Here is a 27,955-nt window from a genome sequence, read left to right on the forward strand (position 1 = left end):
AACATTTAAAAAAAGAAAGTGCTTCATTTCTTTTTTATTTGCTTAAAGATTTTTAAAAAATATTTATCTAATTTTGAGAGAGTGAGACAGCACAAGCAGGGGAGGCACAGAGCGAGAGAGGAAGACAGAGAATCTGAAGCAGACTCCAGGCTCTGAGCTGTCAGTCAATGCAGGGCTTGAACTCACAAACTGTGAAATCATGTCCTGAGCCAAAATCAGACGCTTCACCGACTGAGCCACCCAGGTGTCCCTAAAGTGTTTCATTCTGAATAACATGGTCAATGCTGTTCTAAAGTAACAATTTTAACTATTTTCCTTTTTAGATTGTGTTACAGTACTAAAACTGACCCAGTTTGTTTGGGTTTATTCTTTCATTCTTAGTACAACCCTTCCCCTCCTAAAGATAAAAACATTTAATTTGGTAAAATCCACATATTCATGCAAGGATAGTCATTCATTAACTAACTCAACAAAACTTTGGAACAAAAGGATCACAAGAATCCTTATCAAATATTTAATTTTTTAACATTTTTCTTTATTTTTGAGAGACAGAGAGAGACAGAGCGCAAGCGGAGGAGGAGAAGAGAGAGGGAGACACAGAATCCGACACAGTGAGCTGTCAGCACAGGGCCTGACTCGGGACTCGAACCCACTAACCATGAGATCATGACCTGAGTTGAAGTTGGACACTTAACCGACTGAGCCACCCAGGAGCCCCAATCCTTATCAAATATTTAGCCATGGCAGAGATATAATACTATATCAGATAATACATCTTTTACATATAATACCACATAGTACACATGTCAAGAAACTATCAAGGAACCTGGATATTGTATTATCAATTTTGGCTAACAGGGTTGATTACTATCAATGGTTAAAAGCATACTTCCCTACCTCCCAGGCTGAAAGGAGAGAACTAAGCCATGGTTACCAGGTAAGGTGGAAAGAGTGCAGACATTTGAAAGGAAGGAAGTCTGAATTCTAGAGATGCTGACATGGACAGAGGCAGTTGAGGTGAGTGAAGGGCGCACACACATGCCAGTGGGGCCTCCAAGCACTTGCACGAACAGACAGTAAATAGGCACTTAGTGAAATTGCTGCTATTGCCTAGACAAGATCCTAAGGAAGATAGTCGGATTTAAAGTGACAAAGATTTCTAGTTAACCTTTAAGTAAGGATCAGGATAATAACAAAAACACTCTCTACCATGGAGGGGGAGGACAGAGCTTTGTTTGATCATCTGTTTAGGTTGCCTTTTGGAAACTTTCAAAGACAGTATACAACTTTCAAACTCAAATAGCTTGAGAACTTTGATGTAAATGGGACAAATGTGAAACAGATGAGTTCAGTCATTTTTGGTATGTCAACTAAACGTGAGGATGGAGCAAGAGAATGGCACGGCTCACTTAAACACATGTTGACAAAGTATTATTTTTCTTGTACTCAGCGGGCAGCTGTGGAAGCAATTCATTAAAGTGATTCAAGCTGAAATGTTTATATTATTTTCGTGAAGGGAAAACTTATTCATTCTAATTTGAAAAGTCATTCCACTTTTTCATAATTAAAATGTATTCATCACATAATATAATTCAGCAGTGATAAACTGAATGACTAGAAAAAAGCCAAAAAGTAATAGATTCTATTGATCATAAGTAAATGTGTAATATATGACAGGGAAAGAATTAAGTGAATAGGGGGAACTTAGAAGGTATACACAAAGCAGCAATATATTGTAAGGGTTAAATGGACAAATTTTTAAAAATTGATAAATTTTGCATTGACCAATAGACAAACAATGAACACAGACAATCTATCATGTATAAATGTTTAAAGGAATGTCTTCCTTTTAAAAAACTTTTTCAAGTTTTTAAAAGAACAACTTTATAAATGCCATCATTTGTATGAAAACCAAATGAGGGCTGATGACTTCTCTGAAGATTAAAAATAATACCAAAGGTATTTTCTTAGCCTGTTTTCCACTTTATTTTTAGCATGAGAATTGTTGTGGTTTTTTAAAAATTTTTAACATTTATTTATTTTTGAGAGTCAGAGAGAGACAGAGCATGAACGGGGAAGGGGCAGAGAGAGAGGGAGATACAGAATCTAAGCAGGCTCCAGGCCCTGAGCTGTCAGCACAGAGCCCAATGTGGGGCTCGAACTCATGGACCACAAAAGATCATGACCTGAGCCAAAGTCGGACGCTTAACTGACTGAGCCACCCAGGTGGCCCGAGAATTGTTATGTTTTAACTTCTCCATCTTTTCTGAACTGTGCACATTATTTTGTTTTCACTGTCATTTTTTCCCCTGTAGTGGAATTTTGGAATGTCAATAGACCTTATTCTTTTTCACATCCCGAGTGCTAACAGCCTACTCTCTATTTTTGTTTGAATGTTCAGATCTCTTTTTTCTTCCCTTCCCTCCCTCCCTCCCTTCCCCTCCCCTTTTTTTTCTTCTTTCCTTTCCTTTTCTTTTCTACTTTAATTTGTTTTTGAGAGAGAAAGTGCATGCAAGCATGAGTGAGGACAGAGAGAGAGAGAGAGAGAGAGAGAGGAAGAGAGAATCCCAAGCAGGCTTCACAACGGCAGCACAGAGCCCAACATGGGGCTCTCAAACTCACAAACTGTGAGATCCTGACCTGAGCTGAAATCAAGAGTCAGATGCTTAACCACCTGAGCCACTCGGACACCCCTTCTTTTTTCTTTTTCTTTTTGTTTGCCAATGAATAATTTAATAATTATTAATTTAATATTAATTAAACAATTTATTTAAAATTAATTATTAATTTAGTAGCATTTAATAATTTTTCTTTTGTAAATATATCAACAGTTTTATTTTTTATTCTTATTTTCCATCTGACATTTCATCTCAATGTTGAAAATAATGGAGTTATGTTACTTTTTTCTGTCGCTGCACTTAGTGATAATTCATTAGATTTCTGAATCTTCTCTTTTTACATATGACATTATGCATTTCTGAAGTAAGATAAACACGTAAGCAAAACTTTTATACATATACAGAAATGTGTTAATAGTTTTATAGTGTTTAGCTTTCTTTTGTATCTACACTGTGCAATCAGAGGAAGCATTATTCACAGCTCTACAAAATGCACTTTTTAGTTCACTGAGATATTAAAGGTATGAATTATATTAATCCAACCATAAGGTCAAGTAGAAATTAGTCCTTATCTATGAGTTTTCTGTTGTTTAGTGGATTCAACTATAATTTTGAAACTAGCAATTCAATTTCCATTTTCATACCATATACATATGTCAAAAATAATCTGGTGTTTTTTAAAATGAGAGAACGCACATTTCATTTAAATTAAACCTTTCTTCTGCACCAGCAGATGACTGCTGCTTTGGTTTTTCAACAAATTCCCTTCAGCAACACTACAGAAATGACTTATCCAAGTACCTAATTAACTGGTATATTTTATTTCCTATTTCTGGCTTTGTGGGAAGTTCCTGAAATAATAAATTGACGTTTGAACTGTTACACCAAACCCAAACTGTAAAATGAAATAAATCACCTAATCTCTTTGATGGTCGTGTTATAAGTTACTCTTATGTTGAAGCAGGATGCATAGGATCCACGAGCAAAATCTCAGCTGTGGGCTTCTTGATAAAGGCACATAGATGCTTCGGTGTGAACTCTGGGTTATGCCAGCAGGTTTTGAGTGTTTACTGGAAACACAGCAGCTACATCAAGGCTAATTTAAAGGTGTTTTCAATTTTCCAAAGCCGAATCTGCAGTGAATTCTCAACGGTTCTCAAAACTCACCACCAGTTATTACCATTCATGCTTGTCAGGGCATGGTCTCATTACTAATTGCAGGAGCCCACGAAGGGTAAGTAGAGAGGTCAAACAGAGTCGTAATCCAGGTGGACATGCCGAGCATCACCACAGCAACACCCACAATATTAACGCCAAGTCCAGCTTTCACCTTGAACAGGAAAGAGTATAAATGTCAGTCTCCCCAAAAGGAAACCTGTAGCAGGATTCGAATCCTGCAGCAGAAAGTATATGTCAGATTTACATGCATCATAAATGCTGTGTATCAATTGTTGTCATTTCATAAAACAATGAATTCTTTCATTCATCTCAAAGGAGAGCCTGTCCACAGCTAAATGACATTTAGTTGGAGATTCTGAAAGGGTCCTCTTAGGAATATACTGGAATTCATCTAATTCAAGAAAAAAATCCATTTAAAAAATTGTCATTTCATGTTAAATCAGAATTTGAGTTTTGAGGTCTTGTATTTCAGCGGATAAGGTTCAGGTCACTGTATGATAACTGGATCCTTCATGTTCACTCAATACCATTATTAGTTTAGCCTTTAGTATTCTCTTATTGAGATTTAATAAAATGCCACTTCTATTCATCTTTCTTAGAGTGCCCATTTTTCTGGCTCTTGTGTCATCATCCTGATATCTACTAAAAATTTCAAAGTTGTTTTCTATCCATTCAAACAAGGCCTGGCAAAATACTGCCCATGACCTGTTTTGGTAAGTAAAGTTGTATGGGGCTATAACCATGACTACTTGTTTACATATTGTCGTTGGTTGCATTCATGATACAATGGCAGAATTAAGTAGTTGTGACAGAGAGAGCATACGGCCCACAGAGCGTCAGATATTTACTGTCTGACTTTGTAGGGAGAGATTGCTAATCTCTGCAATCTCTGTTTTAAAGCCTGGAGCCCCAAAGCAAAAGGGGCTATCTAGCAGTGATTATTATAGGAAGCCTCCTTTTCCGTCTATGCAAGCCACTCACTTATTTCAGAATCCTGTTTTTATTGTTTAAATTCATACGCACAGGACACTGGTTATATTGTATTATGCACATTTTCTTTCCAGAAGGATATTATGTGACTTCTGCATAGAGGCATTTCCCAATTTTGACATCGCAGGAATGTAGGGACAGCAATGCAATGCGTGTAGCAGGCGGGAGCTGGAACTTACCTTGGGAGTGCACTTGCAGAGCAAGCGACTGGAATTTACTTTCATTACATTCCTGCTTGGTTTGGTTTGGAAGTTGGTGATCAAGATCTGGGGGAGACTAAAATATTCTCAAGCCAGTCCTTTCCTACCACAGCAAACAGCCATGAGCAATGGAATGCAGAAAGGGCCACAATGACCACCTGGCTGAATACAGACAGGCCCACCAGGCAACCCACCCCAACATATCCAAAGGCCCTATATGACCAATGGGCTACTTACAAACAGGCTCAGTTACCAAAAAAGGGAAAATTCTATGCCAGACTTCTTTAGTTTCCTCCTTTAAAAACGGCCCCCATCCACTGCCTCCTTGCAGATAGCCTTTCTTCTGTTGTCTTCTGCTGTTCCCTTGGGGCATATTCAGTAAACTTCTTTCTCCTTTGTTCTGCCTCAGATGGCATCACCCCACATTTGGAGGCCCCCTCTGGTCGGGAGAAACACCACCCGTAGACACCATACTAAGTGTTCCACTATGACTTGCTTGCGCTTTCATGTCAGATGTCACTATTAGAATCACGACAAGAAAGATGGCTTTTCATCAGCAGGCACTGAGCCCAGCATGCTTTTCGAAGTAAATGTTGGTTGGTTGCAAAATTTTGCAAAAATATTTGTGATAGAAAACCACAGTGCGTGATGGCTGAATTTCATTAACCCTATTCTTCCTTTTGCCCAGGTCAGGTTGGAGTCTGACTTTGACACGTAAGTTTCAGGCCTTGTGTGGAACATATTCTAAGCTCTTTTCCTCTTCCAGGACATGACTGATGCAGTCAGTATCTCTGTATCTGTGCTGCAAATTCTCATGGTGTTTGCTTCTGGTATCACTCTTAAAAACAATTCTATGACCAATCATGAACTCTCCCTTCAGAATAGAACTCAAGCCTTGCCTTCCCTGGAAGTTGATTAGTGTGCAAAAGGAGTGATAACTCAAAAGACATTGGACCTGATTGTTTTCTTTCAGCTCACTCACCATGTCAATTACTTTTAGATGGCCGTAGGAAAAAACAATAGCATTGGGTGGATTTGCTACTGGTAGGAGGAATGCAAATGAAGTACACAGAGTAGAAGGTATCAAAATATAAAGAGGGTTCACTTGAATGGCTTCAGCCTGTTGGAAAAGATAAAAAAAAAGGAGTCTAAGTAAAATTTTGAGGTAGGTACCATGCAGCAGAATGAGCAAAATTATTATAATAAACTTTCCCGGAAGCAAGTTAAAACCTAAAGACATAAAATTATACACATAAATGCAATTAGAGCTTGAAGAACAGTTTTCAGAAATGTCTCTTCTTCTTGTTGTTTATACGGTTATTGGTGCCCACTTAAAGTGTTATAGCTCAGTTCATTTAGAAAATAAAGTATCATTTATTCCAGGAACTAAATAAAAACAGAAGCAATTTATTATTTATCCAGTGTTAGGCGTTGTGTGTGTGTGTGTGTGTGTGTGTTTAAATAAAATAACTTAATTTTCCCAGTGACCTCTGAGATGGCTACTATAACCCCAAGTAACAGATGAAAAAACTAAGGTCCAGAAAGGCTAAAGTAACTCGTCCAGACACAAAGCTGGCAAGCAGTAGGGCTTATGCAGGGGCTTAGGTCTCTCTGGCTTTGAAGCTTCTCATTATTCCATTAACTTTTCTGCCTCTACGCCATATATAATCTACAATTTGCTTAGGGATCATCACAGAAAAAGAGTTAACTACTATTCCTAATTCATCATCTAACTTGTCTGACAGTGCCATTTCTAACTGTGCCATGTTAAGAAATAAAAAACAGCAAAATCAAAATGACATTTTGCCAGTATACACTGCCTGCGTTTCTTCTCTAGTTTGAAGCAGCAGCCCAAGAATGCCATCATATGTACCTAGAGCTGGAGCAGAACATTTCCAGAAGGGCAATCCTTCTTAATTTAAAGTGCTACCCTCTCACCAAACTCAGCCATGTCAATAAGGGAAACATTTTACTTACAGCTATTTCTTGTATTTGCTAGCGAGGTGGGGAGAAAAAAAGGTAGATTGTCTTTTCCTCTCTCTCCTTGCAAATCTGCTTTTCACTTATCTTTTAAAATTATTCCCTGGGCCATAGAGAGAGCTGTGTCTAAGATATTTAAGCTTAAAGCCTGAAGCATAAGCCTAGCTTTTCATTCACTTGCAAATCACTTATATGAACCACTTCTCAGAAACTGGGGAATAATCTGGAGGGAGAAGTGTTAGTGTTAGACATTTAAATACTGAAGATGCCAGAAAACACTGAATCCCAAAGTCATACAGCTGGAAAGGATCCAGGCTGACCCTCGCACTTATCTGCAAATGAAAAATCTGGGCAGAGAGAAGCTAAATGAAAAATCTGGGCAGAGAGAAGCAAAGTGCTTCTGCTTGACCGTCGAAGAACAGAATTCTCCTGACGTGAGGTCTGCCAGAAAAAGTAGTAATGCAAATAAAGACCACTCTATAAGTTACTTATAGGAAGATCATTCACATCAAAAAATGGTTCCATCCCACAAAATGAGAACAAGCGAAGCAGAACACTACACTTTTGATGAGGAGAAAAGCAGATGAATGAGATACTCACCAATGGAGACAGTATCGGGAGAAGAAGGGTAATAGTAGCTGGATTGCTGGCTACCTCTGTTAAAGATGTGACAAGCAAAGATGATATCAGAATTATTAGCCATACTGGTAATGAACCTAGAGGAGATAATTTATTTCCTATCCACTTGGATAGTCCTGATTCCTAAAAAAAAAAGTGAAAGAAAAGAATAGTAATTAGCAATGTAATTTGTTAATAATTTTTTAATCAGGCACAATTTAAATGTATAAAATGTAGCCTTTGCTCTAATAACTAAGTTTAAAATATAACTTTAATCTTTCATATGTTCCCATAGTTTGGTAGATCTAGGTGACTTCAGCTGACATGGGAGACGTTCTCAATTATTCTTACTTTAACGCTACCAACATGCTTTAGGGACTTTGAATTGTCTTCCCACATTTTTTCAATTAAAATGTAATTTTACCTATTTTATACAGACAGATCGTGTGGTACTATAGGACTTTAAGAAAATGGGACCCTCTGGTCTGCTTCTCTCTATTCCCAAGTTGTGTTCCCCAGAGACAATTTTCAACCTAGATTAGCTACGTATGGCTACTTTTTAAACTATGTGGTTTCTTTATTTGCTGATTTCGATTTTGTTTACTGACTTTCTAATATGTTACGTAAGGATTCAGCTTTCTTACACCATCCACCATACGTATATTTCCTGGCCCTCCATTTCCTTTACTCATATATCAAGTTTTTTATTAAATCAATATTGAAAGGTCGCCATTATGATTATATGAATATTGTTCATACCCAAGTCACTTAGTGTACTGTGATTATGTTAAAACAAAGTTAACAGGCTTTTAAGAGAGAAGTAATTACAAAGAGGTGAATGCTTTAGTAGTTAGCTGCCATTTTATGGCTCCCAACAGGGGGGTTATCTGATTCTGGACATTTGCCAAACTAATTGCAGTTTGGAACAAAAATTTTAAAAATGAACTGTCTCCAAATGTTTGTAAAATTAGTTTCTAAGGAGGGGCATATTTGTCCACAGAGGTAGGGTTATTCCGGTTATTCTCCCACAGAAATTTAATTCTACATACTAGGATTTTCATAGCAAACGACCTCCCTCTATAGTTTCCCCAATTCTTCCAGTGGGAGGGGCTAATATATCAGAGGAAGTCCACGTCTTTTAATTTTCTTGGATTTTGCAATTCTAGGGTCTGGCCAATGCTTTTAAAATCACTTTGAGTATCTAGGGTCCAATCCAGACAGATATTCTGGGAAGGAGAGATGAACAAAGTTCACATCAGTGTCAGAATTACTGATTCAGATTGCCTCACAGTTCAAATTAGCAATAAAAAGAATGGAAGTTACTGATTTTGAGAAACCAGATCTCATTATTTCTGAAATAGTAAGGGAAAATGTGTATTTGCCTTATATTTCTATCATTTAAATTTGAGTAGTCTCTAAGGCAAGCCAAGTCTACATGTAAAAAGACATTGTAAGTGGCACTCAGAATTGAGACAATTTCCAAGATTTTCACCTATTACTAAGTCATATTGCTGAAAGCTCAGTGTCCAAATACCATGCAGAAAAATTGACAATAAAGTAAAAAGCAAAAGGCACCCTCCTTATAGGCTATTTAGAAGATAGCAGATAGTTATTCGTCTGAAGAATAAAAATTTAACTTTCCAGGAGCGAAAAGGCTGGACACATCTCTTTCATCATCTTTTTTACTTTGATGACTGAATGAAGAAATGGAGCAGATGTGAGCTTTAAGTGTTTCACAGATGACTATGAGACTTGGAAATGAGAGTTTTTATTTAGTCAAAGAGTAAAAACTTTTTCACGGACTTTTTCAGAAGATGCTTTTCTTCTAGCAGCCCTACAATGACTTTCCAGTGACAAAGGCCTTCCCCAGACTTCTACTTTATATCAGCTGAATAGATGACAGGCCAAAGAAAAAGCCAGCTTTATTCCTCATGGTGCTGTTATTTTTCCCTAAAATTAGACATAGTACAATATTAGCCATGGTTATGTAAAATTCTCTCTGGACTTTATCCAATAAACATGTACTAAATACTTCTTTAAAATGTTTCTTTATTTTTGAGATAGAGTCTGAGAAAGACAGTATGAGCAGAGGAGGGCAGAGAGAAAGAGAGACACAGAATCTGAAGCAGGCTCCAGGCTCTGAGCTGTCAGCACAGAGCCCGATGCTGAGCTGGAACCCAAGAACCGTGGGGTCATAATCTGAGCCAAAGTCAGATGCTTAACTGACCAAGCCACCCAGGTGCCCCAACATGTACTAAGTACTTTTAATGTACTTAATATGTAATAAATAAATGATGTAATGAAGCACTGTTACTTCTCATTCTTCTTTGACAGCCTGAGGACTACGATATATTGTAAATTTTAACAAAATGTTTATTTTTGAGAAAGAGAGTGAGCACATGCAGGGGAGGGACAGAGAGAGAGAGAGAGAGAGAGAAAGAGAGAGAGAGGGAGAGAGAATGAGAATGCAAAGCAAGCTCCACGCTGTCAGGGCAGAGCCCAAAGCTGGGTTTGATCCCACAAACTATGAGATAATGATCTGAGCCAAAATCAAGAGTAGGATGTTTAACTGACTGAGCCACCCAGGCCCACCAGGACTATGATATACTGAAGAGAAGTCTGTGAGCTACTCAGATTCATCATGAAATAAGGTAAAGTTATAAACAGAATGTTTTGTTAGGAGTCATTGTATGTAGGATTTTTGCATTGTTTTCTTACTTAGCTAGTCTTCTAATACCAGTTCATGTTTTAAGAATTCTCATCTTTGCTTTATTCCTTTTGACATGTTGGGGCATCATAAAAAATGATGTTTTATGCTTGCAGCCTGTAAAAATTATTGAACTCACTTTATCTGTGTGGTATACTCACTGCAAGACAATTGAAATCTGCATCATTAAAATGATAGGATAAAGTTGAATATGCCAATGCCTGGTTGTCTCTTGTTCTTCTTTGGAAAAGTCTAGTTAATTGTTAAATATCGTGGACACAGAGTATTACCTCACAGCCATCTGCCAAGGCAAACCCTCCACCAACAAGAATGGCTATGTCCCAGGGCATAAATGACTGGAATTCTTTCCAAGTAATCAGCGGAGAGTAATCAAAAGCAACTGCAAAACACAATTCCCACAGTTATACATTGCTTCAAATATGGCAATATGACATGTCCTTTTTTCATTGTCTGAAACCACCATATCATTAGAAGTTTTTAATATTCCTAGATTGTTTTTAGATAAATAACTTGCTCTGAACTTTGAGTAATTTCTACCTGGCTGAGGTAGAACACTGCATTAAAAAAAAAAAAAAAAGCCATAGGGGCTCCTGGGTGGCTCAGTCGGTTGAGCGTCCGACTTTGGCTCAGGTCATGATCTCATGGTTCGTGGGTTCGTGCCCCGCGTCGGGCTCAGTGCTGACAGCTCAGAGCCTGGAGCCTGCTTCAGATTCTGTGTCTCCTTCTCTCTCTGACCCTCCCCTGCTCACACTGTCTCTCTCTCTTTCTCTCTCTCAAAAAAAAAAAAAAAAAAAGCCATGACATGGAAAAATCCTTTGGATCACATTATAAATTTAGATAGGTTATAACATTGTCATTTATAATGTCATTCATTCATTCATTCATTCTGCCAACATTTTTGCCTACTATGAGTAATACAGTGCATTGACTATACTATTCTTTGCTATTCAAAGTGTCTAATATGACGTTGGTTCTAATATCATCACTGTAGCATTATAATTTTATTCACTATTTTCTTGAACCTTTTTTATTTTTTTTCAATTCATGAGGAGGGTCATATAGATTCATCATGTTTTCAGTTTAAAATCAAAGTTCAGATTAAATAATTTAAGTATTATTCATAACTCTTAAAATTATTATAAAGATTTCTCTTGATATTTGGGTCATAATGGCTCATTTGATTTGTTGAGAATAAAGGTCATCCATGAATATAATATTCCCATTTAATATTTGTGTGTAGCAAGTGGCCTTCTACATGGTGAGATTTTAAGGTTACTAGTAAAACTCCTTCCTAGCTCCTTCTGTTAAACCTAAACAAAACCGGGGTGCCTGGGTGGCTTAGTTGGTTGAGTGTCCAACTTTCGCTTAGGTCATGATCTCGCGGTTCGTGGGTTGGAGCCCCGTGTGGGGCTCTGTGCTGACTGCCAGCTCAGAGCCTGGAGCCTGTTTCAGAGTCTGTGACTCCCTCTCTCTCTGACCCTCCCCTGCTCACGCTGTCTCTCTATCTCTCTCTCCTAGAAATAAATAAAACATTAAAAAAATTAAAAAAAAAGAAAACTAAACAAAACCCACCTTCACTGTTGATGGAAATTCTGCTATTCCTTACTTGAATTAGGATATATATAGCCTATTAAGGCATACCTTGTTGGATCATTTGGTTAAATGCCAAACTCTTGATTTCAGCTCTGGTTAGGATCTCATGATCTTGAGATTGAGCCTTGCATCAGGCTCCATACTAGGCATGGAGCCTCTGTACTAGGCATGGAGACTCCCTAAGATTCTCTCTCTCCCTCTGCCCTTCCCCACCTGTGTGCTCTCTCTCTTGCTCTTTTTCTCAAAAAAAGGGATATATATCCTGTTAAAATGCAAACATTTCTGAAATGCACCTCTCATGTAAAATTTAACATATTGTCATTTTTAAACCTAGTCATTTTTAAACCTAGTGTGAATGAGTTTATCAGGGAACAGGAGTGAAGAATGAGGAGAGAGAGAATGGTGGACAGTGGTAGGGGGCCAAGGGCAGGGTGCCCCAAGATGGGCGACTTTGGCATGAACATTATTTTGAGTTAAAAGCAATCAAAACCCAGCAAATTCGGGCACAGGTGGTTGAGTGTCCAACTTTGGCTCAGGTCATAATCTCATGGTTCGTGAGTTTGAGTTCCACATCAGGCTCGATGCTATGAGTGCAGAGCCTGCTTTGGATCCTCTGTCCCCTGGCCCTTCCTCCCCTAGTGTACTCTCTCTCTCTTTAAAAAAAAAAAAAACCCAAAACATTAAAAAAACAAACAATCCCCCCCCCCCAGCAGATTCAGAAAAAGTTCCTTGCCTCCCCCTCAACTACCTGCTTATAACAGGAAGAGAGAGATTAACAAAGATTCCTCTTTACCTATGAAACTTATCTGCATAATTGGGCAACCTTTGCTTTCTAAACATCTCCTTTCACCTTCCTGTTATTGGTCTTCCTCCCCTTTGTATCCTCAGACCCCTATCCCTCTTAGCTCATTTAAGTGTTATGTTGCCTCACTGTCTTTGGATTGTCCATGTCTGTGTGGATTCCCTGTATGTACACCATTAAATTTGACTTCCTACCATTAATCTGTGTCCTGTCAACTTGATTCTTAGTCCAGCTAGAAGGATCTTGAAGGGAAGAGAAAATTCTTTCTCCCCAAAAGAAGCAAGGCTCTTTCTGAGAAGGGGATTCAGATGTGGGAGCCCGGGAAATGAAGCCAAGCATTGGCTCTTCAACACTTGCCACTGATAGGCTGTAGGGATTTGACCGCAATGGTCAGTGTCCTCAGGGCCTCATAGAAATTATTACTCTGTATTACAATATCTCCTTATAATACACTATGAGATGTTCTAGACTCAAGTAAAGAATAAAAGGCATTTATTTCTAAATTATACTATTTATACGTATCATGTCCTAGCAATCTGACTTATTAGTCACTTATGAATTCAGATGCAAGAAGTCAGATGGGTCAACTCAACTCCATGAATCCAGGTCCCACACAAGCAAAAAAAAGAAGAAAAAGGGAGAAATAAAAGAAAAACCAACAATAACCCCCCTCCCAACAAACACTCTCTACTAGACTAGTTCCAAACAATTTTAAACTCTTTGTCCTACAATAAAAACAAAGGAATCTGAATACCCAAAATACATGCTGAATTAGTATAAAGTACAGATGGGGGTGAAACCTGTGTTTAAGAAATGTGTGTGTCAGGGGAAGGAGGGGTCTTCTCACACAAGCATGGATACTTCTTTGTGCATGTATTATAAAGACAATGAATGTTCCCTCTTATTTGAATATTGATTCTTCCATTTGTGACACTAGGTTCTGGCTAAGTATGGATTTGATTTGCTTTCTCTCCAGGATTACTATGATGCTGTAAATACTCTTTCCCTTGAAACTCCTCACCTTTTTAGGTGAAAATCCTCAGCATTTATTACCAAGGGCTCATCATGAAGTGTGACTTCCAAGTTCTTGTTCCTATGTTTGCCAATAGTAAGATTAATTCTGATTGTGGCAGGGGAAAGTGAGCCTATTGTGAACCGGAAAGTGTCACTCGTAGCGGAGTCCTAACCATGTTGCATAAGGAAATCTACTTCTCACTTCTGCCAAGTAAGACGATTCTCCTTGCAGAGGGAAAACACGTGCTGGCTGAATAAAGGCTGCAGTGTGCAAACAGGGCATGCTAAGCCAGGGGCATGCCCATTCCTTCCATTCTAAGTGCTAACTGAAACCAATGGAATTTTGTAACTTTGCTCTTCTGTCAAAGTCATTCAGAATTATAAATAATACTCAACCAATTTCTCCTGTAGGTGTGGTTTTAGTCAATCTCTTAGCTGGGATAAGAAAGAATAGGAGTCCTATAAGTAAGGCAACAGTTGAATCTGTAGCAAAACCAGGGTACCTGAAAGAGGACAGATATGTACATTAAAAATAGCATGAAGAACTTGAACAAAGTAAACAGTAATTGACTAGGCAAATAACCATACAAGTAGTAGTGGTGACCTAGATTATTTATTTTGGATAATCTGGTCTAAAACCTATGGATTTCCAACTAAATGATATAAGTTAGTGAAGCTGAAAATCTCAGATCATGTTCTCAATGTTTCCATATATGTCTCCTACTTTCAAAACCATGAATACACAGGCTAACATAATGGCCAACACGTCAAGTTCCTTTTTAGGCAAAGTTTAAGGATTTGGTAAACAATTTTTTTCTTTGAATTTTTTCATTTAAGTATACTGGCAGAGAACTGAGGCCAAAGCAATTGCTAGACTGGGCAAAGCCCTGTATAACTGTTGTATAACATCATAGCATTGACTTGTGGCAAGGAAAGGGTGTTTCTAGAGTCCTCTAAAATTCTTCTGTACATTATGAAAAGAAATTGATCTGTTTTTCTAAGATATAACATCTGCTACTGTGATTATAGTCCCTAGCCATATCATACAAATGAAATCAACCCATTTAATGCTTTGCACCCTGTGAAACTCAATCAAGAATATTAATTATTAGAATGGCTTATGAGATGCTCATAAACGGTCACTGGACAAATTAAGAGTGATTCAGGAACAGATGGGGTCTTAGAATCACCAGGTCATTCCAGCAAGTAAGACAGGTTGCCAGAAGCCTCAACTATTAAAGAAGCACCTGGAAACTAGATATGAATGAAACAGACATACATAATTAACATTCAGTTTTAAGATTCAGAAATATTAACTAGTGAATCTTTGTAGCCTGAGAAGACATATGTACGCCCTAGGGATTATCCTGCTACCTTGTGACTCAGCGATGTGTTCATACTATAGAAGCTCTCTACTCCTATGATTTATCTGAATAGTATAAATAATCAAGGAAATGCATTATTTTTATTCAATCTGGCAACTTTAGAAATGAGTCCGTTTTCTTTAAATATAGATTTTTAAAATTTCTTTGCTGAGTACAAAGCTATCTTATGTAATTTATTCAACAAACTTAACCAATATTTATTATTGTATTTTCCTTATTTCTTTTATTTGAGTTATAATTTTTTATTGTAATTTTACGAAATTAAGTCAGGCATCATATAATGTGATTTTGTTTTATATGAGAAGACACATTGAATTCAGTCCAGGTTCAAACAGATGGAATGAAAACATTAGGTGGTAGCTGTAAATCTTGATATATCATCCTAGCTTTGGAAATTCTAAATGGTTAAAATCTCTATATTACAAATATAATCTACAGAATATACTTCACATAAAATCAGGCCATAAATATTGAGGTAACTTTGTTCCCAAAGACTTTTAAAACGATTATTATTTCAGTATTTGTTTATCTTCACTTCATTTTTAGTTTATTATGAACTAGTAACACAACTAAGATTGTCTCAGTATTACAAAGTATTAAGCCCACACAAATTTTATTTGCTTTGGCAATTTATTAATCAAAGTCAATTAGACTTATATCTTCAAATTCCTTCTCCTATCAAATCTTTGTTCCTTATCCTATTATTCTCTCTCAGAATTCGAGGTAACACAAACACCATAGTAAATATACTCTGTTTTCCTGCTGCAAACAAAATATCTTCTGAATTACACTTTCTTCCTGTAAGGAACAGAAACTAGAAACTTATTACATTGAATTTCCTACTGGGATTTCTTCCTGATTTTTATTAGCTACTATCTGATTTCATTTAGTTTTTACACACTGGTGTTTAGAGAAGACTCTCCCTACCAAGGTAAATAGGAGTGGAATTTTAAAAAGGAAAATTACTTTTTATGTTGGTTTATGACCTGTTACAAAACTAAAAAGTAAAAATCAAACTGCTAAATGATAGCTGGCTATGAATAGCTTGCCTTGAATAATAGGCTACTGCCTTTTATTTAGACTTCTCAAAGTGAGAAGTCTTAGCCCTAAACAAAAAGTTTCTCAAGCTGGGCATAGGAGCACATGTACCCCAATGTTCATAGCAGCACTCTCCACAATAGCTAAAACATGGAAAGAGCCTAAGTGTCCATCAACAGATGAATGGATCAAGAAGATGTGGTTTATCTATACCATGGAATACTACATGGCAATGAGAAACAATGAAATCTGGCCATGTGTAGCAACATGGATGGACCTTGAGGGTGTTATGCTGAGTGAAATAAGTCAGGCAGAGAAGGACAAATATCATGTTTGCACGTATAGGAGGATTAGGAGGAACTTGACGGAGGACCAAGGGGGAGAAGAAGGGCAGAAATGGTGGGGGAAAGGGAGAGAGGCAAACCATGAGAGACTCTTGAATGCTGACAAAAACTGAGGACTGATGGATGTGGGGGGGAGGGGGGATGGGCATGGAGGAGGGCACTTGTGGGGATGAGCACTGGGTGTTATGTAGAAACTAATTTGACAATAAACTATTTGTAAAAAAAAAAAAAAATAAAAGAAAAGAAAAAAAAAGTTTCTCAAGCTGAATGAAGCTGATCCTTTGAAACATGCTACCGTATCACGTGGCTGCACTTGCGTGTTCACTAGGAATTTGCACGCAGACTTTGTACCTTTAAAACATGTTGGCAATGTCTATATAACCAGAAGGCTCTGATTCAAGAGGAGAGGGACTTCTTTATTCCATGTCGGCAGGATACCTTTAACTAAAACAATTTTGGTTTCTGTCCCCAAAGACATGGATTCTTGCTGTGGGATGTGAGACAGGAAGACATCATCGGAGATCTGCTCAATTTTGGAGCCAGAGCACTTCAGTGAAAGATAGACTGAGAACACATCTCAAAACCAAAGTATTTATATTGACACGTAGGATGGTCCTTAATTTAGAAAATTACACGATCGTCCTGTCACTTCATGTGACTCAGCAGGAGTGCTGGCCTATAAGACACCGCAAGATGAAATGAACTCGACCCAGCTGCTAACATCAGTTTGTAAAACTAGTCTTCTTACTTACTCAGGAATTCTTGATCTACAAAATAGGGGCAGGGATGGATATATAGTGAACTAGTATAAAAAAGGAACATAATTAGAAGAAAAAGACCAGGTACTGACCTGAGTAAAAAGAAAAAAAAAAATAAGTAGGCAAAATCACAGAATATGAATCCATATCGGGTTATTAACAAGGATGGAGTGGCACTGAACTCACTTAATAATAAATATTGCATTTCTGTATGGAGTAAGGGCCGCACTATTTTTTTAAGTTTATATTATTTATTTTGAGAGAGAGAGAGTGAGAAGGAGCCAGGGAGAACAGATAAAGAGGGAGAGGGGCACCTGAGCGTCTGACTTCAGCTCAGGTCATGATCTCACAGTTCGTGGGTTTGAGCCCCATGTTGGGCTCTGTGCTGACAGCTCAGAGCCTGGAGCCTGCTTCAGATTCTGTGTCTCCCTCTCTCTCTGACCCTCCCCTGCTCATGCTGTCTCTCTCTCTCAGAAATAAAATAAAAACATTAAAAACTTAAAAAAAAAAAAAGGAAAGAGGGAGAGAGAGAGAATCCCAAGCAGACTGCGCTGTCAGTTGAGAGGAGGGCGGCACTATTCTAAATGCGCTTATTAGCCTCATTTCACAGCTGAAAAAACTGAGAGTTAAGTGACTTGCCTGAAGTGGAAGAGCCAGAAGAGACTCCAAGCCGTGAGGCTCCACAGCCTGCACTCCTAACCACCACAGAGCATGGCTTTCCTGCAGCTCATGGTTCTAATTTTGTAAAGATGGGAATAGCCTTGCCTAAAGGAGCCTGACTTTTAGTTACAGGGTATATGATTCTCTTATCTGCAGCCTTACCTTAAATTTCATTCCTTATTTTTTTTCCTGAAAGGATTAGAATTAAACAATCTTTTCAATGGAGAGGAAGGAGGAAAAAAGTCTCATACAATCTTACAGAGTTTTAGGAAACACTTAGGAGAAAGCCAGAAAAAAGAACAAAAAGCAAAAAACAGGCAGGCTTAACAAACACAACATGTAACGCTTACTTGGAAAAAAGCGCAGACCAACCAGGAACAAACCCAGGATCTCGGCTAAACCACAGCAGAGCCATTAAAATGAAGAGGACCAAGGTCACAATTTCCTGATACCTGTGCAAAAATTCCAATCCTTTCATTTATTTTCTCAGTCAGGACATTTGTAGAAACTCCCTGAGCTGTTGCCAGAGTAATCTTAGCAGAACGCTAAATACTGTAAAACCCAGATGACTGCGTGTCAACGATTTGCAAGAATCGGCACAGTTAGAAAAGGACTGGACCCCGCTATGGAATCTTAGGCTTCCTTTGATTTTACCTGGTAAATTTTAGTTAGATAAAAGTATGTATTTTGTCATGTTGAGTTCTATTTACAAAGGCTAGCATGGTCAAGGCCCTTGTGAGGTGTTCTAAATACATTACAGATGATTACGTGCCTGTTTCCCTTTACACAACACTTGCAGTGTAAGCAGTAAGTTTCCGCATGAGTACGTGTGTTTGCTTGTGTGTCTGTGTGCAGGTGCCTCTTACCTTATTGGCCCAAGTTTTTGGTATTCTTGTTTAATCACCTCAGCACAAGCTTTTTGTTTGACTGTTTTGGTCTTGCCACATTTGAACATCTCCTTAAAACTGAAAAGAATAAGTAAGCCCATTAAGCAAAGAATTCTTCCTTCATAGGAGAGATTTGTGTGAAAGCTTTATAAAATACTCATCTCCGTGCCAATAACGGAAATCTGTGCTTAGCACCTATTCCTCCATTGCCTTCTTCGAATGTCCTTGGTTTTATATTTCTATTTTGCCTGGTTTGCTCGATTTTCAAGGCTTAATTTTTGTTCCCTATTTTCACACATCTTCCCCTGATCCCTTCATTCTCTATCACGGTTTGTACCATTGGAACTTTGCCACGAGACACTCATCTCTAATTTAACACTTTATTATATACCTGGTTGTTATAGATTTTAATCTATGTATTATCTATCTTGACTGTTAATTGTTGCACATGTGTAGTTTTATCTCACTGGTGAGATAATGAATTATTTGAGGACAGGGACAGTGTCATAGGTGTTCCCTTTGGTGCAGTGACTCTCAACACTGTACATGTAACCACACACATGGTTGTAAGCATGCACAACCAATACTCAACTCATCAGCTCAGCAGTACCTTGGTCAAATGTATGAAACAGCTGGTTGTCAGAACCATCAGTTTTCACAAAATACACTAGCCTCGAGTCATACACCGGGGCAGAGAAGTCCTGTACTGTGATCACGAGCGGAGTCTGAACTAGATATATTCTCAGAACAAAAACCAACTCAGTTACATTTTTGTTATTTAAGATCCTTCACCTCTTATACCCTAATAGAATCCACTAGATTGTTTTTCAACTATTGTCAATAGTAACTGCCAGTGCCTACTTCTTTCAGCTGCTGATTTTAGTGACACCTCTCCCCTGTGACTAATTTTTCTTTCCTGAACTTCAAAACTCTTTTTTGTGAAGTACTGCTCTAGCGCTTAGATTAAAAACAAACAAACCAACCAACCCTCCAGAGGAATAAATAAATGAGTAAATGGCTAGATTCTTATGGACTATCTTTGGAATGTCTATGAGTATGTGAGTTAGATTACATCATGTGTAGTAGGGAAGGCATTTCTTTTTTTTTTTTTTTAAAAGCTTCTTTTTTTTTTTAATGTTTTATTTATTTGTAGGAGAGAGAGAGAGAGAGAGACAGCATGAGCAGGGGAGGGTCAGAGAGAGAGGGAGACACAGAATCTGAAGCAGGCTCCAGGCTCTGAGCTGGCAGTCAGCACAGAGCCCGACGCGGGGCTCGAACCCACGAACCGCGAGATCATTACCTAAGCGAAAGTCGGATGCTTAACCGACTAAGCCACCCAGGCGCCCCAGGGAAGGCATTTCTGAGTCTATATCCAAAGGAACTGAAATCCGGACCTTGACCCGATACCTGCACTCACATGTTCACTGAACCATTATTCACAGTGGCCAAGACATGGAAACAACTCAGATGTCCATTGACAAACAAGTGGGTAAAGAGAAAGTAGAATGAAAAATAAAGGTGGTTTATACATATAATGTAATATTAATCAGCCTCAAAGAAGAAGGAAATCCTGCCATTTGTAATAAGACGGATGGCCTCGGGGAAATTCTAAGTGATATAAGCCAGATGCAGAAAAACAAATATTGTATGCCCTTACTTATATGTAGAATCCAAAATGATCAAACACCTAAAAGCAGAGAGTAAAATGGGTGTTTTCCAGGGAATGGAAGGAGAGGGCAATGGGGAGGTGTTAGTCAAAGGGTACGAAGTTTCTTTTATGAAAAATAAATAAGTTCTAGAGACCTAATGCACAAAACAAGGTCTATGATTCACAATATTGTATTGTATACTTAAAAATTTACTGAGAAGGTAGCACTTATATGTTAAGTGCTTTTGCCATAAAAGAGCGGGGAATCCCCAAAAAGCAAAGGGGACAAGAGGAAACTTTTGGAAGTGATGGAAAAGTTTATGGCCTTCACACTGATGATGGTTCATGGGTATATACTTACTTATCTCCAAACACATCAAGTTGTATATATTAAATATCTATGGTTTTTTCATATGTCAATCGTACTTCAGTGAAAGCAATTTTAGAAGAAGAAAAAACTCAGGCCGGTGTTCTTCCATAAAATTGCTGGGCTGAACATGGATGTATATGAGGAGGAAGCAGGAAGACTGAGGCGGTGCGAAGGCAGCTATCACAAAAAGATATCTGATTTATTTTTTTTCTGTAGCTCTCCCACTCAGACTTGTTTGGACTACTATTCCCTTTGAAGGAGCAGAATTTCCTCAACTCTTAAATCATCCATCCTACACTTTCATGATCATTCTTCTGCACACACTCCAACCCCTGAACATAATGAGACGCATGTTGTTATATTTAAGCTCAATGAGGTAATATTTAATGTCTATAATCTCAACTAAATTACTGACAAGTGCCAGTCTTGACATTTTACCCCTTGTCACAATATAAATACTATTATTATGAGAAACTGATCCCTGGACCACCTTGAGATCCATCTGTAGAACAGAAAAGTAGAATTGAAAAAAGACGCCAGTCTCCCTAAAAGATGTTTTCCAGCCAGGAGACTGCATATGCGGCATACGTATTTGGTCTCTTTGGTTGGGGATGATAAATGGTTAAGTCCAAAGCTGTGTTGGCTTTGCTACAGACGAAGGTTAATGCCTTCACAAAGGAACTGATGAAGCATATGACAATGCATCAACCTCTTCATTTAAATAAGTTCAGTGGCGTTGATAGATGACCCTCTCTTTCCAAGTATGTTGGGGTCATTTATAATAGGTGAGTTAACTGTGTTAACAGCCAACACGCTAATCGGAATGTATGGTGGCCTGCCAGGGGAGTAGCTAATAATTTCTGTTTGTTGATCTAAAACCTCTGGAGGTGAAGACCCTGACTGACTGAAATGGACACTGAAAAATTAGCCGGAGTGTGAAGCTGGGTATTGTCTAACCGATAGCGGACAGCAATGGGACTGTTTAAATATGTCACTGATCCTGATTTATGGACTTTTGCCTAATGTATGCACTTCACGGGATTTTTGTCCTCACAGAGAATATCTTTCAATACATCTGCCCTTTATTTTCTTAATATCTCCTTTTCGCATGGTGGGCCATTTCATAATAATGACAATGGCTGCATACATTTTTTATAAAGTGATTATATGTACCAAGAAAGAAGGAAACACCTATGGGTCTGTGACCGGATGCTTTCCCCCTCGATTGGGATTCCTGTCCTTTGCATCTTGAATTGCTACCTGTGCACCTGAATAGACCTCCAAAGGCTTGGATTTCCAGGAAGGGGCATTTAGCATGCAGCTGGCTTCTCCCCACTGATGCCCACCTGCTGAAGTCAGTGACATTCCACACATTTGCTTCAGCAGGAGAACTGCCACACGCTGCTCCCACAATCTGGACAGGTTTTTTTTTTTTTTCTTTTTTTAAATCATCAGTATCATCTTCCCACTCCTAACAAAACTGTGGTAGTTCCGGAGAAAAATCAGGAAGAGGAAACGGAGAGGGAAGAGTATCAGTCTTTATAGGAAGAGGCTTGGAAAATTTGGGCATGGATATGGATCACCCCTGGGTCACAGTGCTTTGCCTTTCAAAGGAAGTACAGAGAGCTGACTTTAGTCTCACTGCTTAGTAGATAACATGTTGTTTTATTCATAAGTCCTTGAGATGATTCAAATAATAACCAATAAAGATGAATCTGAATTGTTTTTTTTCCAGGAAAAAAATCCTCAGGGTTTGATTTATAGACATTTCCCCTTTCTTTTTGGAGTATTGTTGTATGTGTAGAATATATAAAGCTGCATTTTAGATTTTGCTGTGGAGCCTTCATAATTTTAAATGCTGGCTGTCATTTAAGTCATATAATTCATTGGTTCTTATGAACCACCAGCTTCAGTCTCAGCCAAGGTAATATTTGCAAATTTGCCTTGAATACATATATTTGACATGTTCGTGGCTCTTTCTTGATCAGTGTTTCTCACTTTAACTTCTAGCTGTTCAACTCGGAACCCATATGTGCTAGAATTGCAGTGATGGAAGTGATCTTACTGATCATCCAATTAAACTCCATTTTACAGTTGAAAACATCAAGACTGGGAAAGATCACCCTTCTGCACTGTGAGAAGCCACAGCTTTGTCCCTGGTCTCCTGATTCGTAATCTAACATTCTTTCCACAGGGCACAGTCTCATGTCTTTATGTGATTTTTTTTTTCAAGGACATAACAATTTTGGTGCCCGGATGAAGCAGGAATATTGCATGCTATCGTTTAAGGTAACTAGGTAACCGGAGGAAATCGCCACGTTAAACAAAGAGGAAGGGCAAAACTTCTTGAAAGTCCACTTTAACAAGCTGGACTGGGTCCTTTTCATAAGCTCCTTATGCCCTTCCACCTGATTAATAAATTATTAGCTTAGGATTGAAAGGAGATGATGGTAGATTTGCAAAGTCTCCTCCACAGCCAACACCGTTTAGATAATATTTTAGCTTATCCTTAAAATATGTGTTCACGTGTGTCTGTTTTATAAGGAAGGGAAATGCAGAGACTTCGTGTGCATGAAATGGGTGAAAGAGCACTGGGTGAGCTGCTGGGAACTGGGAAGGAAGACACCTTTAGTCGTCTGATTAACATGGAATCTTTACTTACTCGAATCCTAGGAAAAGCCATTGAAGCCAGATCCAGGACAAGAGGAGAATGATAATAGCTGCCGGGAAGGAAAGCATAAACCAGGATCCAAAGTTAATGCAACGGCATTCAGGGTAGCGCCTGTGTGAAAAGACAGAGAAGTGTTCATGGGAGTGTAAGGTGGAATCTCTCCTAATGGTCCTCTGGGAAGCGGCACTTCACGTCTTTGCCATGCTTCCAGTCCAAGAGGAAGATGTGGTACCTTCCCATCATTAAGTATAGCAGCTGGTTTTACCTCTAACCTCTCGTCCTGAGTCTGTAACTGAGTCATTATTGCTGCCTCCCACACAAACAAGAGTGAATATGACATGATTTTTGTTCCCTTGGTTCAACGTGTAAGGAAAGGCTTGGGAAAGCTAGCACAGTGCCCATGCTCCTTAAATGTACAAGAAATGGATATGCCTGGGTATCCGTGCCTGGTTCTTAGCACTCAAATCATCAGTATGTGAGCGAGGAAAGACGAACAGACTTCCTCTGATGAAAATTAACTTCACCGAACTGAAATGTCTGCTGCCGTTTCACATTAATAGCTGGCATCCCAGGCACCTACAAAGGGACTCTGATCCATCCATATTGTCTTCTATAGCTGTTTCCCCTCTGTTTTGTCTGCCCTGGAAAAACTATAACCATCTTACCAGGCACACGCTGGCCCTTCTTAGAATTAGACAGTGCTTTGGGGCTCAGTCAAATGGAATAAATCTGGACCAGATAAAAATGATTAAATTTCTGTGGAAAACGTGAGCTCTTCCTTTATTTCTCTTAGTTATTTTTAGCTTTTCAGTCCACATAATCACAAAACAATTGTAAAAAAAAAAAAATGGGGGGGGAGGAGTCAGAGACAAGCAGTTTCTTTTGTAACCTCACATTTATTTTTTCAAAATGTAGTATAAATTCCAAATTAAATCTCACATAGTTATCTATTTTATGACAGAAGAGGGAAAAACAGGAAATTTGAGAGACAGTTGTCTTTGCTTTTTTTCTCGACACAGTGACTCAGAGACAGAGTTGGAACTTTGAAACTACAGAAAATATACAGAAGCAATAAAGACATCATTAACCTATTTTTATTATTTTTGAAATTCTAAAATGTAGAAAATTTTATAGAAATGATAGATTTGTATATTCTTGTTCTATTTAAATCACACTTTGTATTTTTCCACTCAAAAAAGGTCATGTAAACAAATGAAATGTTTCAGGCTACAGCCATCAACATAAGCCACATTTTTCTACTTTATAAAGTATCTCTTCTATTTTAAGATGGTTGCTAAGTAATGCAAAGACTTAAAAAAAAAAGCAATAATAGGTTTTTGAAACTCTATATTTCCAGTGTTTTCTACCACTACTTTGAGGTTATAAAAAATTGCTCTAGATTCTAGAAGTATCATGAGCAAGTTGGGATGATCATTATCTGTCATGAAGAGATCCAAAGCTTAGCTTACTTATTTATGCAATTAGAAATTTAGAAGGGTAAGTAAGAAATGCTAGAGAATACAGAGATTTGATGAATGGAAAAATGTTGTATCATGTCCATGAGTTTCTATTAAGAATTGCTCACTTAAAGAAATGTTTACTGTCTTCAGTTGGAAAATTCAATAAGGAGGAAAAGGCTTCTTCTCATTTTTTATCAATGTATTAGACTTGAATTACAGGTTGATGGCCTATGCTATTCTGTTCACCCTAAAGGCATTTAGAAGTGCTGCTAGAATTAGGTTGAAACTAGCACCCCAAATTCAATTTCATCTTTCACCATCTGTGGCTCATACTTTGAAATCAGGCTATCTTTTTCTCTTCACTCAATCCTGTAAAACTGGTTTAACTGAAGGGGGGCTTTTTTTAGGTACTTTGCCTGGAGGGGTATTGCATTTAGTAAATGAGAGCCTGAAAAAGCTAAATTCTGTTTTCCTTTTGCTTTTTTCTTCAGTAGTAAGGAAGTGAACACCACACAGGCCAGTGGCCTCCCTGATCATAACCTTTATACTTATATCTGCAGTGAATACTTTGAATGATAATGGTACTCATGGCACACTGTGAGGGATGAGTTTCACTTTTTATTTTCCCACTTTCTCATGCCCTGCAAGTGAAGTGACTGCAAGTATCTGCCTAAAATAAATATCATGAACTAAGTTAAGTACAATTCATTCTGGTAGAATCCTTTACTTTTACCCAGCACTTTGAGAATCTACCATGTACCAGGCACTCTTCTAAATATTGGGGATAAGTGGTGAACTAGATGGATGTAGGACAGCCTTTTATAAAGCTTACATTTTTATTTTTATTTATTTTTTTAAAAAATTTTTTAATGTTTTATTTATTTCTGAGAGAGAGAGAGAGAGAGAGAGACAGTGTGAGCAGGGGAGGGTCAGAGAGAGAGGGAGACACAGAATGTGAAGCAGGCTCCAGGCTCTGAGCTAGCTGTCAGCACAGAGCCCAAAGCGGGGCTCGAACCCACGAACCGTGAGATCATGACCTGAGCCGAAGTCGGACGCTTAACCGACTGAGCCACTCAGGCGCCCCTAAAGCTTACATTTTTAAAACATTTTTAAAGTTTATTTATTTTGAGAGAGAGAGAGAACGCACGTGCACGTGCGCGGGAGAGAGCAAGTGGGAGAGGAAGAGAGAGAAAGGGAGGGAGGGGAAATCCAAGCAGGCTCTACGCTGTCAGTGCTGAGTCTGATTTGGGGCTGGATCTCACCAATTGTGAGATCCTGACTGGAGCTGAAATCAAGAGCTGGAGGCTTAACCTACTGAGCCACCCAGGCACCTCCATAAAGCTTACATATAAATGAGGAGTACAGACAGTAAATAGGGAAGCGCAAAAACAATCAGAAAATATAACAAAATAATGTAATAGACAAATTACTAGGGAGAGGGAGAAGTTTTACATAGTGTGGTTAAAGACGGTGATGTTTGAAATGAGATCTAAATGGCAAGAAGGAGCCAGTCCTGTAAATAGTTGGGAAATAGTTACCCGCCCCTCCCGCCCCCGCTCCAACAGAGGACATAGCAAGTACAAAGGCCCTGAGGTAGAGATGAGTGCAGAATGTTTGATGATCCGAAGGCCAGTGTGGCTGTGGGTAGTGAGCTAAAGTTAGTGACATGAAATAAAGTCCATGGAGTAGCCAACAGCAATCAGATCATGTAAAACCTTGTAGGCCATCAGAAGGAATTTGAATTTTAGTACAAATGCAATCAAGAGTAATTGGAACATAATAAATAAGTTAGTGACATGATCTAACTTAAAGTCTATGTAAAGACTTTGTTATTTACATAAAACATGTTGGTTAGAAGGATCCTCAAGATTGAAGGCAACAAGAGTGGAAGCCAAGTTGTAGTCAGCAGAACTCCAAGATGACCCCCAAGGTTTCTGCACCTTGTATACATGTTTTTAATGATCTTCTCTCCTTCTGTGTGGGAAGAACTTGCGAATATGGTGAGATTTCATTTCTGTGATTAGGTTATTTTATGGAAAAAGTGAAGGGATTTTGCAGTGGTAATCAAGTCTCCATTAACTGACTTTGAGTTAATCAAAAGGGAGATCCTCTTGGGTGGGTCTGACTGAATCAGGTGAGCCCTTAAAAGAGAACCTTTCTTGATGGCCTAAAGAAGTAAGCTTTCCTGCTGCCAGAGAAAGAAGCCATGTGGCAAGGACCTAGGGGTAGCTTCTAGAAGTTGAGAGTGACCCTACACTAAAAGTTAGGAATAAAATGGGCACCTCAGCAATTCAATCACAGGGAACTCAGTTCATGCCAATAACCTGAATGATCTTAAGATAGGGCTCTTTCTGTGGAGATTAGAGGTCCAGCTGTCCTCTTGATTTCAGCCTGATGAAGATCCTAAGCACGGTTCTCAGCTAACTTGTGCATAGACTCCTGACCCATAGAAATTATGAGGTCACTAATTCATGCAGTTTTAAGCCAGTAAGATAATGGTAATGTGTCAAATAGCAATATAAACCAAATACACAAGGAAATTTATTAAAAGACAAAAGAAGTTTGGCGGTGGAGGAGGGTAGAACGGGAAACAGAGTAGATTTTCCCTGAAAGCAGATTGGGAACAGTGAAGATGAGGAGAAGACACTTGGTTTTAAACATATGTGGGACAAAATGTGGAGAAATGGGGAAAAAGGGCCATTTATTGAAATGAAGTCTGAAGAGAGAACAGATGGCAGATGCATAAGGGAGTGGAGGGTCAAAAATGCTGCTGTGGGCATGTTAATTGGAGATGTCCCTTCGTTTTCCAAGTGGTCATGTTGGATGGGCAGTTAGATAGATGAGTCTGAAACTGAGAGCAGTGGGCAGTTAGAGATATAAAAGAGGCCATTACCAGCATACAGGTGATACCGTAAACCACAGAAACGGTCGTGATAATTTCAGGAGTAAATGGAGATTCGAGGGATAGGGAGTATGCCCTGGGGCATCTAAGTTTTAGAGGTCAGGCAGAGG

At 38.5% G+C, this 27,955-nt stretch overlaps 1 protein-coding gene across 1 annotated transcript in view; it reads right to left on the reverse strand.

Annotated features, from left to right (window-relative positions):
- Window positions 1-3,436: 3,436 nt before the first annotated feature.
- SLC13A1 (solute carrier family 13 member 1) overlaps window positions 3,437-27,955 on the reverse strand; it is a 92,397-nt gene continuing 67,878 nt past the window's right edge. The window contains exons 8-15 of the mRNA XM_039239692.1: window positions 23,475-23,594; window positions 18,774-18,872; window positions 18,258-18,359; window positions 14,119-14,225; window positions 10,583-10,692; window positions 7,568-7,729; window positions 5,970-6,107; window positions 3,437-3,948 (exon numbers count right to left, since the gene is read on the reverse strand). Of these exons, the coding sequence (XP_039095623.1) occupies window positions 3,811-3,948; window positions 5,970-6,107; window positions 7,568-7,729; window positions 10,583-10,692; window positions 14,119-14,225; window positions 18,258-18,359; window positions 18,774-18,872; window positions 23,475-23,594 (976 nt within the window). The 3' untranslated portion in view covers window positions 3,437-3,810. The remainder of the gene's footprint in view (window positions 3,949-5,969; window positions 6,108-7,567; window positions 7,730-10,582; window positions 10,693-14,118; window positions 14,226-18,257; window positions 18,360-18,773; window positions 18,873-23,474; window positions 23,595-27,955) is intronic.

The sequence above is a fragment of the Hyaena hyaena genome, unplaced genomic scaffold, assembly GCF_003009895.1.
Source record: "Hyaena hyaena isolate Hyena2069 unplaced genomic scaffold, ASM300989v1 scaffold_161, whole genome shotgun sequence".
Classification (NCBI taxonomy): domain Eukaryota; kingdom Metazoa; phylum Chordata; class Mammalia; order Carnivora; family Hyaenidae; genus Hyaena; species Hyaena hyaena.